The sequence below is a fragment of the Lepidochelys kempii genome, chromosome 2 (assembly GCF_965140265.1).
Source record: "Lepidochelys kempii isolate rLepKem1 chromosome 2, rLepKem1.hap2, whole genome shotgun sequence".
Lineage (NCBI taxonomy): Eukaryota > Metazoa > Chordata > Testudines > Cheloniidae > Lepidochelys > Lepidochelys kempii.
In genome coordinates, this window is record NC_133257.1 from 266345825 (window position 1) to 266360678 (window position 14854).

A 14854-nucleotide genomic window follows, 5' to 3' on the forward strand; every position below is an offset into this window, starting at 1 on the left:
CAACTCCCAATCAAAAAGACCACAGCAGCTTAACGCAGGCGGTCCAGGAACTCAGACTGACACCCCCTCCCCAACCCCCCGTTCCAGGTATCTGCATGTGGGGGAAGGTCGGAAGAGGCTAGACCTGCCTCTGCTACCATCAGGCCTAGGAAGCCTAGAGTTACTCTAAACACAAGTTTCTCAAGCTTACAATCCACTTTCTCATATGCTTTGTTCTTCCTGTGGGAAGAGCCAGTCTGGTTTCAGAAGGCCAGCTGGTGGTTGTGGCTGGTCAGGCTCCCACAGGAGAACTGCTGGCGCCAGAACGCAGGTGAGCCCCCTGGGCGACTGAGATCAATACAGAGGGGGCTGGAGGCCTGGTCCACGTGGTAGAATTGCAGACCCTCACCCCAGGAGAGGGACCGGTGCAAGGCCTAGCCCCCGTGGGCATGCTCGAAGCCCAGGAAGGGATGTGTGCACAGACTGGGTTTCTCGCTCCTGCTATATGCTCTTGGCTGCGTTGCTGTGGCCGAATCACAGCTGTGGGGCTCTGGGGAGATGCCAGCCAAGCAATAAACAGGCAGCAGGTCATGCAGTTTAGCTGCAGAAGTGACTCAAGTGAAAGAAACCAACCTGGCTTCTCAAAGGTACCCAAGTAAATCTGTTCTCCCGCCCCCAGGAGGCTGAAGCCAGTGATCCAGCAATAGTCAGGGCCCTAGCCTAGGACTTAAAACAGGCTTCAAGTCCTTGCTGTGCCTGTGACCTTGGGCAAGTCCCTTAGTCTGTGCCTCAGTTTCCCATCTGTGCAATGGGGAGAACAGCCTTGCCCTGTTTCACAGTGGGTTGAGGATAAATACACTGGACTGTGAGGTGCTTGGATGTTACAGAAATGGAGGGGGGGAGCAGGCAGAGAAGTACCCTGGATTAAATTAATGACTAAAGGCCTGACAGCAGGAGCTGGCTCTAATTGGCCACTGACAGTTGGTGGCAAATAACTATCTTGCTGGAAGACCATTCCTTCCTGCCAGAGGCCACCAAACCAGTTCAAACTGGTCACTCCCCAGCAAAAGGCTCTGGAGAGCTACCTTCGAGTGAAGTTTGGGGGAGAGTGGTTCCCTGTTTCCTCTAATGGGGTCACTTGTCACTTTGGCTGCCTCCAGCCCTACCTTCCATGCAGCTCCTGATCCTGCCGAGTGTGTCTGCTCTGGTAATGGTAGCTGTCTCTGGTCTGTTGCACACCAGTCTTGTGAGCTGGGTGCTGCTCCTGGACTTGCTCTCCCTCTCTGAAAAGACCTTGATATCTCAGCTGGGGAGCAGGAAAGCTCCTTATGGGCACTTTACTGCAGTGCTAGATGGGGAAAGACCTGGCGACTCCCCAGTACAAGCTTTTTATAAGGCCATTTAAAACAAAAAAAGCTGAATACCTTTTAAGTCAGGGCGTGGTCTCCATAGCGAAGACCGAAACGATCATTTGTCTCTGGGGTCAAAGTTTTCCTGTAATGCTGATCACGCTCCCAAGCTTGGCATCTGCCAGGTTCAGTGCAGGCTCTCTGGGGAGGCTTTCGTAGCACAACATCCTGCTCAGGAATCTAGAGCAGACGTCAAGCCCTGCTCAGCAAAATGGAGCTGGAGTCGGAGTAACGCTGGGTGTGGGGCAAAGCCGAATGTGGCAGGGGAAGTTCCAGCAGCTGCTCCCATCAGTGCTTGGCATGAACTCGGGGAGTCTGGTCAGTGCTGATTTGGGCATAGATTTAAACTCCCTTTGCATCCTCCCTCGAGGGAAACGCTGAGCTCTGTAACTTGGGCTGCTCGGAAGCTAAGCCTGGAGGTAAGCAGGACTTCATGGCTTAGTATTGCCTGCCCAGAGAGCTTAGGGAATGGTGGTAGAGAAAATAGTCTGTCCTCTCCCTGACAGATATTAGTTACGCCAAATGCACCTCACCTTGCATGGGAGAGCAGCTGAATGTAAGCAGCAAAATCTTGGTAATAACGACACTATTACAGGACAACAGGGTAAGGGCAGGAGAGCAGGCTCCCTAGGTAGCTTCTAGCCTTCCAATGTGTAAATACCCGACAGTTACATTACTGGGCATCTGCCAGTGGAACCCAACAAAGGTCCTGTGTCACTAACACCAGGCACGAGTGATACCTAGACATGGTGAGTCAAACCAAACTCTCCCATCATCCCGCTGGGACAGGGCAGGCAGGAGAACTGCCCTAAGCCGAGTCCGTGCTACAGGACGGACACCACCAGTGGTGTTTCTTGCTTGGCTGGGGGATTGGAAGGGGCTGCAAAGCCGCTCACCATTTGGGGCTGGAGTGCCCAGAAGTGGCTTTCTCCTTGGCTGTCCAGGTGCCTATTGGATCAGGGTTCTGGTCTCAGGCCTGCCACAGCTTTCCTGAGCAAGCTACTGAATCTCAGTGGCTCACCCCTCACCCTTTGGGGTGGGGGAGGATCATCCTTTGTGTTGCAATCAAAAGAGCCACTTTGGGGGCAGACCCTCGCTGGACATATGCCAGGCACAATGGGGAGGAGGAGGGCGGCCTCTGTGCTACTATCCATCACTAACAGGGCTTTAAAAATCTATATAAAGGCAACCAAGTTAGTTTTAAGGTGGACCTGACCAGGGGTTTTCCCAAAGAGATCCTCCAGAGAGGAGACCTGGCCCCCAAAGTCCCTCCCTTTCCAGTGACGTGGGCTGAACGTGGACAGGCACTTTGTCGCTCCCAGGAGTGAAGGGTAAAAGCTTTCTGCTGGAGCGGTCTTCAGAGTGACCCAGCCTCCTTCCCTCGCTGGCTTTCTGGGGAAGCCCGTAGTTAGATGGCCCCAGCGCTGCTCCTGGCTGTGGATCAGGCGAAGGGGCGCGGTACTCGTGGAAGCCCACTGGTTCTTAGCAGCATATCACTGTGCCTGCAGGGATTAAGCAAAAGAACATCTAGGTTTGACTATTGGCTGAACGACAGTCTGATATTTTGCTGGTGGGACTAGAATAAGAGATGCCAGCTAGACCAGAAGGCCTTGAGCAGACTCTATTGTGAGTAGCAATCCAGTCCGGGGCTCGTCGGGCTGAGCTCCCTTAATGGAAGCTAGAGGTGGATCAGGGTGTTTACTCCACCCTAGGGGTCGCTGCCTCTCCGTGAACTAAGATGTCTGATTAATATAGCCGACTCCTTCTGGATGAAAGGGGCTGTGTGTTAAATGGTGACCTCCCTGCCACCTTCCTCTCTTGTTCATCTAACTTTAATACCTTCCAAATACTGAGGCAGGGGCTTAAGTGGGCTTAGCTGCAGGTAGCTCCTGCAGTCTGCGTGCTTCACGGTCCTGCCAATTACCTTGTAATCCCTGGGTTTAGTTTGTGTCTCACCTTCTGACGCACTAATCCACCCAGCAACTCCATTGTTTTGGAGTTTGAAAAGGAGGTGGGCTTGTGGCAGTCCCCAACTAGGGGAATGTCCCATCTGAGCTGCCTGCCTCCCTCTCACTTAACTTCCAGGGCGTAGTTGGAATGGAGCCTGTGCCCTTCCACTTCTTGTCCCCCCACCCCACCCCCCAGCTGTGTGTGCTTGGGACACACCAGTCCAGCTCAGACTGTCAGGGTGTAGGAGCCCCCGCTCTAGACAGGTGATTGGAGGAACAGATCCAGTGAGTCTGCGGCAGTCCTGGCCACAGAACCCCAGGGCCCGTCTTTTAACCAGAATGCTCTGCGGTGGTAATGGAGCTCTTGGGATGGGCAGTACTATGCGTACGTCACAGCTACAGCCTCACGGCACCGCTGGGACATGGAAGCATTGCCCTCATTGTGGAGGGGGTGAACTGAGGCGTAGAGTGGCCAATTTGCCCAAGGTCTCTCAGGCTACAGGTCTGCCATGTCCCAGGCCTTAACCTCAAGCCTGAGTACGGAGGAATAAACCCCTTATTTTGCCTTCTTACAAATTGTCTTTTGCTCCCTTAAATGTGCTAGGTAATCAGAAGGGATGAATTAGGCCAGGACCCAGGCTGGAAACACTTGGATTCTTGGAACCACCAGTTCCAACCCCCCGGGGTCATCTCCAGACCTTAATCCTTCTGATTTGGCTAAATGGAGCTGACAGGATGAGGATTAATCAAGTCCTGTCTGAGCTTCCTAATGCCCCTGGCACTTTATCAGGAGTAGCTTCTCCTGATGTCATTGGCTAACCCTGTCTCATCAGTTAGTTGTACTTCCCTCTTACCCCCCCACCCCAGAGATGGCTGCATGCAACTGAGGCTGCACACATGTAGATGTGCAGTACTTGGAGAGGAAAAGAGCTCTGTAAAGGCCCGTGTGGGGTGCAGGTAAAGGGGGGAGGAGGATGGTGGCTTTGGGGAGAACCTTGGAAGAGGTAACTTGGCTTTCCAGGTCTGTGGCTTCTCCGCTCGGTCGCTCTGTGACTAAGTCAAGCCATGGGGAGATGGTGGTTGAATGGGAAGCTGTTATCAGGAGTCTAGGATGCAGCAGGCCTTGGAAGGCCATTCCCATTTTACTATCTATTCCACAGCAGCCTCTCTTGTGCACTGCAGGACCCTATAGACCCCAACAGACCAGGCATTGGACATACAGTCCCTGCCCCCAAAGAACTTAGTCTAAACAATGTGGGGGGATGAAAATGGGAGATCACGTCACCTTTCTCTGGCTTAAAGTTCTCCAGCAGATTAGTAGCAGAGTTAGGAAGGGAGCCCCAGTCCAGAGCCCTCCCCATTAGGCCACACTACTTCCCAGCACCCTGGAAAACTTCCTGGTCTCGTGCATTCAAGGGGAAGCTGCATTCCTTAGTGCTACTTGACCTGATGGCTATGCCTGAAGGTTCAGTTGGGTGGGGTCAACAGTCCATCCGGCCCCCTTCTCCCCCTGGAGAGGTAACTGCCTTATGGAGTTAAGGAAATGCCACTCTGCAGCCCCTTCAGTGTGCACTGTGTGTGCTCTGGCTGCAGGCCTGGCCATCTCCAGCGGGATTCTTTTCCAGGCATCAGCTAAGCGGGCATGGGGGTGAGTCACCATTTTAATAGGAAACCTCTAGGACGCTGCAGGCCAGGCTCTGACTCCAGAAAGTGGCAGTGTTTTTTCTGCACTGGTACCGTCAGTGCCCTGGCACCATGCCACGAGCTGCTCCATGGGCTGTGCTCTTCGGGTGAGACTGAAACTAGAGTCTGCTGGCTTCGTCCAAGACTCCAGGCTATTCTGAGGCGTTAAAATTGAGCCAGGACACTGGTTTATAGCTGAATGACTGCACACTGGGGGATGGCACTGCTTCGGGTGGGTCAGGAAGCCTTTGTGTCCTGGTCCAATCTGTCCTGCAGTGCATGGCATCCTGGCACAGCTGCCGCACGCCAGTGCTGGGGAAAGTGACTGACTATAAAGAGAAGGAATTGGTGAGTTTAATGTGAGGGCACCAAGTGCTATAGCACTGAGAAATCTCTCTTGTAGCTAATTGCTGCAGCTCTCCAGTCAAACAAGGAAACTGCATTAGCCTCTCTGGACGCTTACGGGTAACTCTTTCTCTGCTCCTCTTCCTACCTTGCCCAGGGAGCTGCTGAGACCTGACGCGCCATCTCTAACTGCAAAACTGGGTTGGGGTGGGGGGGATGTAATGGAAGCCCATCTGAGGGGATGGGGAGTTGAGGCGGGGAGGGACTGGAAATGGGATCTAGAGCCATTCACCCAACAGCTGCTTTGGCATCTGGGCTAGATGTAGTGACTACACACAATCAACCTGTGGAACTCCTTGCCTGAGGAGGTTGTGAAGGCTAGCACTATAACAGGGTTTAAAAGAGAACTGGATAAATTCATGGATAAATCCATTAATGGCTATTAGCCAGGATGGGTAAGGAATGGTGTTCCTCACCTCTGTTTGTCAGAGGGTGGAGGTGGATGGCAGGAGAGAGATCACTAGATCATTACCTGTTAGGTTCACTCCCTCTGGGGCACCTGGCATTGGCCACTGTTGGCAGACCGGATACTGGGCTGGCTGGACCTTTGGTCTGACCCAGTGTGGCTGTTCTTATGACTTAAAGCTATTCACCATCCGATGGCTGTTTGGTTGTCAGCGTGAGGCACACTGCTGATCTCCACTCTGTTCCTAGTCTGCCAATACAGGAGACAGCAGTGGTGGGGCTGGTTGACAGATTCCATAGACCTAAACTATGGGTGCCAGTCAGGGCAGAGACTACAGCTGCATAAAGAAGTGAACAGAAGCAGGGAATCCATCCTGCTACTTATAGGTCCTGCTCTGTTCCCCTAGCCTGGCTGGGTGCTGGAAGTGGGTGAAAACGTCCAAGCCTGAGGTTTCACAATGACTGTGTTTGCCCAAAGGTGTCCAGGAAACATGTTCATGATTTATCTCCCTACCAATGACAGACACCATGAAGAGCCAGGTGCAAAGGTCTGAAGTGAACAGCTTTCTGAAATGTTTGTAGAGTATTTGCCAGTGGTTTATGCAAACTGGGATCAATCCATGAACAACATAAAGAGCTAAACTCCCAGTTAACACTGTAAACAACAAATAATTTGACCAACATGTTAATCAAATAGCTGGGAAAAGCTTGCTCCATAGAAAGAACATCTGGGTCTCCAAGGCTCTGTTGGTTCCTTTCAACAACACACAATTGACTTAGTTTCTTTAGCATGGATCTGCCACTCATGGCTTGCCCAACAATCAAATTAAGCACTCCTTGCCCAGTACTTACTTACTCATGTATCTGACTGTCTTACACTTACATTATCACACGCTGCTGAGAGATGCTGTCTTGTGTTCACATAGAACTTCAGACGTTTTAAATGGTAGCCATGTTTTAGCTTGGTTTGGTCGCTAAGCGGGTGCTTATGTTGAAACTGTCCACAGTCAAGTCTAACTGATTTCTGATCAACAGAAACCTGGTTAAAATCAGACACTAGAACTAATCAAACTGAAACCATAGGCTAAACTTTTCTAAAGGAAACACTAAACTTCAGGCTCATGCACTATTTGTATAGTCTATACAGCAAGGAAATTAATGAAATGGTACTTCTAGCTAGTAGAAGATGCTATCTACCCTCTGCACAGCTGAATGGGGTTGTACTTCAGCATTTGTGACTCTCTACTTCAAAAAGTGACTCTGTAAATGGCATTGTTTACTCTAGAGTTCCAGATCATGGGTGACTGCACAAGAGGGAGATGGTGCTTTTTGAATTGCCAGTGTTGCAAACCCTTGTGGGATCTAACCATCCAGCTGGCATTTGCCTCTCATGCACCGTCACAAATGTTCTGGAAGTAAAGTCCTGCTCCTGGGGACACCTGTGCAAGCCTGCAGAAGGCAGAGGTTGCACGAGTGTAACTGATTGGAACTCTGTGAACGATGCTCCTGCACAAGGGAGAATAGAATCAAGTTGGCTTGCTGTTCCTTAGCTGGGCAGGTTCTGCAGAGGGTTGTGAAACATTATCCATGCCTTATTGCTAAAGGGATTGGCTGTGACTGGATATGAATGGGGCTGGATCTCTTGAATGAGAAGGGGACAGCTTGGCATAGTCACTCTCCAGAGTAGAATAGCACTTGAGACAGGCTTTTGGGGTGGGAGGAGGTGTCCGTTAGCTAGACTTCAGTCTCCCCACCTCCCTGGAGCTGGTGCATGGGAACCAGAAAACAAAACTGCCACTCAAAGGCTACAGTGATGTGCAGACCCCCATGACTAGTGAAAAGTAAATCTGGGTTGTAATGCTTTAATCCAAGGCTATAGCTCCAAGTCCTTACCTCCCTGCCGGCTCCGCAGGCTTAACCCTGCTGTGTCATTGGGTGGAGTAGGGGAGTCCTGGAGCAAGTGTGAGACTCAATGTCTCTCCTTCTGATCTCTCCCCAGATGGTTCTCGGAATGCCTCCAGCACTTCCACCCCTAGTGGTGCCTCTTCACCCCTCTCCGCCCTGACTCCGCTGCAGGTCTCCCCGACAGCAGCCCCTGACTGTACAAGCCCTGCTGCCATGGACCCCACCCTCTGCAGCCCAGGAGCCCTGGCCTTCCTGCCGGCCAAGAAAGAGGACAGGCCCCAGCCAGAAGGAGCCAGCTGCGACACGGCTGTTGGAAGCTCCCCCGCTGGCCTGGCTGCACTGAGCGAGTGTGGCCAGGTCCTGCTGGAAACTCCTCCCAAAGCTTGTGCAGCCCCCAAAGGCTTCCAGGAAGCACTGAGTGTGGATATGCTGGACACCAGGATCGTGATGGGGGAGGAGACCCAATGCAGCCGTGACGAGATGGACACAGGGGTGGAGCCGCACAGCTCTCTGCTGGACACCAAGGCTCCTGTGTCTGAGGCAGCCGGCGCTGAAAGCCTCGTGGCCGATGCTGGAGAGAAGTCGAGTGAGGAGGAAAATCAGATCCTAGAGAGCAGCTCCAAGGCTGCTGGGAAACTCTCTGCCCAGGCCACACCAGGGGAATCTCCCTGCCCGAAACCCAGAGACAACAGGCAAGTGTCTCTCTATAGTCCTCCTTGTCCGCTACCTTGGGAGCCCGAAGAGCCGAGCGTGACGCTAAAGGAGAAGTTATTTTCTCAGGGTGAAACCATGGCTGATGTGCCTTCCCCATCTCCTGTACCTGCCAAAGACCCCCCTGATGAGCTGGCCGAGGCAGGGCACTTGCAACCCCCACAAGTCAAATCAGTCCTGGATCCAGACCTGTACTTCACAGCCCCGTCAACACCCATCAAAACAGTCTACTCCCACCTCAAGCACCTCCCCTACACCAAGGACAGCCTGAGCGAGGAGCAGAGCGATATGGACAACGAAGGGCTGTGCTCCCCGCCCACCTCTCCATCGGGATCCTACATCACCGCCGAGGGGGGCAGCTGGGCCTCCTCAGGCACCTCCAGCACATCCCCGTCTTGTTCTCCCAACCTGATCGCTGAGTCGGAGACCACAGACGCCCCAACTGCTTATGGGGAATCCCTGTCGGAGCTGGAGCTTTCTGAGGAGCCGGCTCGATATGCCAGGAGCTCCTGTCTGTCTCCTGAGCAGCTGGAGGAGGAGGAAGATGACCTGTCTTTGGACAGACTCTCCTCTGGAAACACAGCTCTGCCTTCAGTGCCGGCAGAGGAGGAAGGGGATGGTCAGACCACGCCAGAAGAGTGGGACTCTGAAATTGCTACCTCTGTTGCATGGGTCCCTCACACCACAGAACTGGAGGATCCAGGTGAGCTGCTGCCAGGTCAGGAGAAGGACCTGCCCCAGCCAGGAGGAGACTCTGGGGATGAAACCGAGCCACTGCAAAGCACGGTGGCCAGGCAGCTCCTTAAAGTGGATGTCTTCACCTCTAACCCAGCTGGTGCCAACCTGGGGCCCATGGATGCAGCAAAAGAGCCTCTGGAGTCCAGCCTGTTGTCCTTTTCCCCCATCCCCTTGCCAGGCCTCCAGTCAGAGTCCAGCAGCATGTCTGGGGCAAGCTGCTCATCAGATGCAGACACACCCAGCAGCCTGCAGGCCGAGACCACCGGCTCCTCGGCAGAGCTCCCGTCAGACTTCACAGACAATGACCAGATGATCCCTGCCACACTGCTGCCCTTTCAGGGGAGCCTGATCTTTGAGGCCGAGTCACTGGAGATAACACTCTTCCCCCAGGGGGAGTCCGTGGAGAACGATGTCGTCTACGGGGCAGAGGAAGACGACAGCACCTCCGCCTCCTTCCTGCACTCTCTGTCGGAGAACTCCATCAATGAGGGCGTGGATGAGTCCTTTGCCTACCAAGACGACACTTCCCAGTCCTCCGACTCTGCCTCCTACAATGGCGAGGCAGATGAGCGGCTGTACAGCACCGAGCAATATGCTGTGGTGACCCCCTCGGCTCAGGAAGGGGAGAAGCCAGCTGTGGAGGACTCTGAGCCAGGGGCCTCCCGCTCAGGCAGTGAGAGCGAGATGGAGACGTCGTCAGATGCCTCTGACACCGATGAGGAATACGCAGCTTTCTCGGCTCTGGACATGGAGCTGGGCGCAGTCCCCCACACAGAGGTGGAGGTCGGGTTTGAGCCAGAGGGCAACGTGGCTCACCAGGATGAGCTGGAGGGAACCATGGAGGAGGAAGAAGGGGAGGCAGAAGAGCAGCAGCCACCAGCCCAAAGCGAGGGGATGCCGAAATCAGAGGCACTCGCCGAACCCAAGGCAGTGCCGGTGGATGAACACAGCGACTCTGAAGACAGTCCAGGAAGCAGCAGTGTCTCGGCCGCAGGCCACAGCTGGAGCCCCTCTCTGAAACCAGACAGCACAACATCATCCGGGGAATCTGCTCCACGAGCCGAATCTGACCAGGCAGATGACTCTCCGGGGAATACTGGCTCCTCCTCGGAGAGCTCCCTAGAGCACCAGTCCTCACTGTCGGACATGCAGGAGGCCCTGGAGAAAGGGCTCCCCAGTTCAGGAGAGTGCCTGATTGCCTGCTTTGATACAGACGAGGAGACTGAGGCCTTCCCTGGGCTGGAGGTAGTCTTGGAGAACACAGAGCCAATAAGCCAGTCAGCTACTGCTGAAGTGTGTGGGGCACCATGGAGAGGCGGGGATGGAAGGGGATCCGTGATACCCTTGCCATGGAAACAGAAGCCAGCTCCCACCGAGCTCGCTGAGCCTACTGCCAGGAAAGCCAGTGATGCCTCTATGTTTGAGATAGGCACCAAGCTGAAGGAGTCTGAAGCACATCTCCTGGAGCTCCTAGACCAGGACAGCCCTCCTCTGGGAGGGAGGATGGAAGGTCACTTCGAGGCCCAACTGGGAGCCTCTGACACCAGCTTGGAACAGCCTGAAGTGGCCAGAGCTGACAGTGAGCCAGCAGGAGAGTGCTTGATTGCCTGCTTCTCCTCCTCTGAGGAGGATCTGGAGGAAGCCTCCTCTCTCGATCAAGTCAACAACAATGAGGAACAAGGGGAGCTGTTCTTGGAAGCCAACCTGGATTCCCTGCCACCTCTGGGACAAAATGACATGCAGCCAAACGTGCTCACGGAAACAGCCAGCCACAACGAGCCCATGTTGGCTGTGGTGGCGGATCAGCAACAGGAGCCCCCTCTCCCGCCTGGGGATGCTGAGTCCCGGAGCCTGGACCTCCACGCAATGCAGAAAGGCCTGCAGGAACTCCAGAGGAGGCTGGATGGGAGCAGCCAGCTCTTCAGGCAGCAGGAGTGTGGGGAGCTGGACATGAGCTCAGAGTCTGAGATAGAGACCTATGTGAAAAGGTACTTCAGCACAACAGAGTTCTCACTGCTCCCTCAGGCCATAGCAGCTCCAGAGAGCACTGAACCAACCTGGGGGCAAGAAGCCCTAGGCAAGGAGCTGGCCCTGGCAAACAGCAGCATCCCGGAGCCAGCCTGGCTATGCTCAGGGACAGGAGAGACCAAAGACTCCAACTCAAGAGAACCTCAACTGGACAAGAGCACCCCTGCCTCTCCTGGCAGCTGGATGCCAGCAGAAACGAACAGCAGAACAGACCAGAATCAAGAGGAGCTCGGGGCAAGCACAGAGAAGCGGCTCACCACTGAGGCTGCAGAATCTGACTTGGAATCCAAGTTTGGTGCCTCACCTGTCACTGCGATGGAAGAGACCCAGCCAAAGGCAGCTGCTCAGGCACTGGAGAGCCTGGGAGAACCTGTGGAAATGGTAACTCCAGCTCCCCATTCAGGCACAGTCAACCATGACTTGCAGACCAGAGCTGCTGAGGAAGCCACCGATGCATCTGTATCAGGAAGTGAGGCATACAGCCAAACAGATTCTGTCTTGGCTCTGGTTTGCCCCCTAGGAGACCAACTTGAAATGGTATCTCCCACTGTAGCTGCTCCGGGCCAAACCCTGCCCAAACCAGGGGCTCAAGTGTTCCAGGCCCCACATGTCTGCAGCTTGGATCCAGATGTGCCTGAGTTGAGGGACAGCAACATGAATCTACTGAAAACAGCTGGCTCAGAGTCTCCCTGGGAGCCTGAGTGTGGTGCTGAAGAGGATCAAGACTGGTCTGTGTCAACAAGCTGCAGCGAGAATGTCGTGCTCAAGGGGGGAATGGAGAACACTGATGCAGAAGAAACAACCAAGAAAACTGGAGACCAGCCCAGCCACAACAAGCTGCCTGGTGGGAAGGGGACCTCTAACCAAGAGGAGTGGGTGGATAGCACCCAGCTTCCTCAGGAAGCAAAGGCTGCTGCAAAAGATGAGCCAGCCACTCCGCAGCAGAGCGAGAGACTCGGCAACATGCCGGAAGAGGAAGCACTTGGCTCTGAGGCTACATCCGAAGAAGGGGTCTGCCTCACTGACGAGGAGAGGGAGGCCGAGGCTCAGCCCGAAGAGAGTTGGCCAGAAACTCCCCCGCCCAAAGGAGAGAGGGAGGTGGAGCTGGCAGAGAGTGTGGAGGCAGCTTCCGAAGGCAGCTCTTCCGCAGTCAGCGATGACCTGCCCAGTGGAGACTCGCTGGAAGGCAGACGAACACCAAGCTGTGCAGCAATTGGTCTTGATGACAAGACAACCACTGCGGACTCTACATGGGAGGAACTCGACAAGGCCGCTTCCTCCAGAGGATCCTCCCCAGAGCCACCGGACACTGCACAGTCCTTCATGCACACGGATTCCAGCTTCTTCCTGCTCTCTGAGGAGAGCACAGGAGAGATCACCAGGCTGGTTGAGCCAAAATCCGCTGGGGCACAGAGAGAACTGGACGCTCCCGACCAAGCAGCGAGCCAGTTGACAGAGCGGCAAGAGAGTGACATTCCAACGGAGCTGAAGGAAGCAGTCCTACAACCAGAATATCGCCACATGGGCATCTGCAGCAGAGACTCTCCATCACTGCTTGGGCACAGCCCCTCAGGGGTCTCTTCAGCTGAGCACAGCCTGGCCCCAGAGTCCCCTGAGCACAGTCTAGCTCTGTGTTTGCACTATTCCTCCCTGCAAGAAGCTCCACATTCCACTTGCTCAGAGCGCACCAGACTAAGAGCCGACATGCTGGTGCCTAGCAATCAGCTGCTGCTCTTCATTGCTTCTGAAGAGGAGATCTTCATAGGCGAGCCTGCTGTTCCTGGCCAGCCCCCCGCAGAGGCTGGGGACAGCTGTCCCAGCGCAAGCCTGGAAGCAGAGGGTCCTGCTGAATATTCAGGGCCAACAAAAACAGGCCCTGACTCGATGGAATCCAAAGCCATTGTTGCAGAGAGCCTGTCAGTCAGCCTTGAATTGCTTGAGCCATCTGGTGCCTTGGTAGAGAACCCTGCTGACCCACCAGCAGCATCTCTCGAACGGCAGCAAATCACCGCCATGTTACAAGGCTCCTTCGGGAACCTCCAGGCCTCCCAGCTCAAAGTGGGGCCTCTTTGTCCTGCAAGCAGCCAGATGGTGACAGAAGCACAAAGTGTCCTTGCCAGCCTCAAGGAGAGGGTCTTGGAGTGCCCCTCAGGAGAGGCCACCCCAGACTCCTTGGAGGCCAGCGAAGCACAAGAGGGGGTGGCCGAAGCTCGGCCTGAACCTGAAATGCCCACTCTCGAACTCACCACTGGCACCACCTCTCCTCAGCCCAGTGAGGACCAGGGTGCTCAGCAGCCCTCTGAGGCAGAGAGCACTTCAGAACAAGCGCAACTGGAGAGCATCTGTGAGATGCTGCTTGCCGCGGAGGTGATGCCCAGCCCTGTACGACTCGCTTCCTCTGTGGGCAGCAGCGAGTCAGTGACCCCTGTGCTAGAGGAACAGGAGCTCTCAGCAGAGGAAGACTCCGGCCTGCATAGTGAAGGGCCCTTGGAGGAAGAGGCAGTCCAGGCTTCCTCTGGAACTCATGCCAAAGACCAGGACCAGAGGTCACTGAGCCTGGAGGAACCTGCAGAGCTGGGGATCTTGCCCAGGGAGGAAGAGCCCTGGGAGAGCCCCAGGGAGGCAGGTGTAGATGTTGCCATGCCAGAGGCCAGCCAAGCAGGACACCTGCAGAGTCCACAGCATCCAGCAGATGAGGGTAATCGGCAAAGCCAAATCCCACTGGAAGATACCGAAAGCAGCAGAGAGAATGAGACACTTCCAACTACAGAAGCAACCAGTCCATTGATACTCAGTTCTTCTCCTTCTCCTGAGTCCTCAGCAGCTTCCCTGGCTAGTGATTCCCAGCCTCCCAAGTCTCCTCCACCGGAGCCTTGCCCCATCCCTCTGGCAGCTCCCCTCCAGCCAGGTCAGCCTGCCTCTCCTGAAGCAGCTGTGGAGGCTGCGCCTTCCCCTCCTCCTTGCTCTGACTTCATAGAAGTGCCTCCTGCTTTATCCTTCCCACCACCTTGCTCAGAGGATCCTATCCAAGGCCAAAAAGACACCTCAGGACTCCCCGCATCTGAAGCGCTCTCAGTTGCAGAGGACGCTCAGGCTGAAGACCAGCCATCTCTCCTGCTGGATTCCAGGAAATACTTAGAAGGTAATCATAGAATCATAGAATATCAGGGTTGGAAGGGACCCCAGAAGGTCATCTAGTCCAATCCCCTGCTCAAAGCAGGACCAATTCCCAGTTAAATCATCCCAGCCAGGGCTTTGTCAAGCCTGACCTTAAAAACCTCTAAGGAAGGAGATTCTACCACCTCCCTAGGTAACGCATTCCAGTGTTTCACCACCCTCTTAGTGAAAAAGTTTTTCCTAATATCGAATCTAAACCTCCCCCACTGCAACTTGAGACCATTACTCCTCGTTCTGTCATCTGCTACCATTGAGAACAGCCTAGAGCCATCCTCTTTGGAACCCCCTTTCAGGTAGTTGAAAGCAGCTATCAAATCCCCCCTCATTCTTCTCTTCTGCAGGCTAAACAATCCCAGCTCCCTCAGCCTCTCCTCATAACTCATGTGTTCTAGTCCCCTAATCATTTTTGTTGCCCTTCGCTGGACTCTCTCCAATTTATCCACATCCTTCTTGAAGTGTGGGGCC

General features: G+C 54.5%; 1 protein-coding gene across 1 annotated transcript in view; it reads left to right on the plus strand.

Annotated features, from left to right (window-relative positions):
- LOC140907893 (uncharacterized) overlaps positions 1-14854 on the plus strand; it is a 48006-nt gene that overhangs the window by 19438 nt on the left and 13714 nt on the right. Inside the window, exon 2 of the mRNA XM_073334889.1 lies at positions 7830-14354. Within this exon, the coding sequence (XP_073190990.1) occupies positions 7830-14354 (6525 nt within the window). The remainder of the gene's footprint in view (positions 1-7829; positions 14355-14854) is intronic.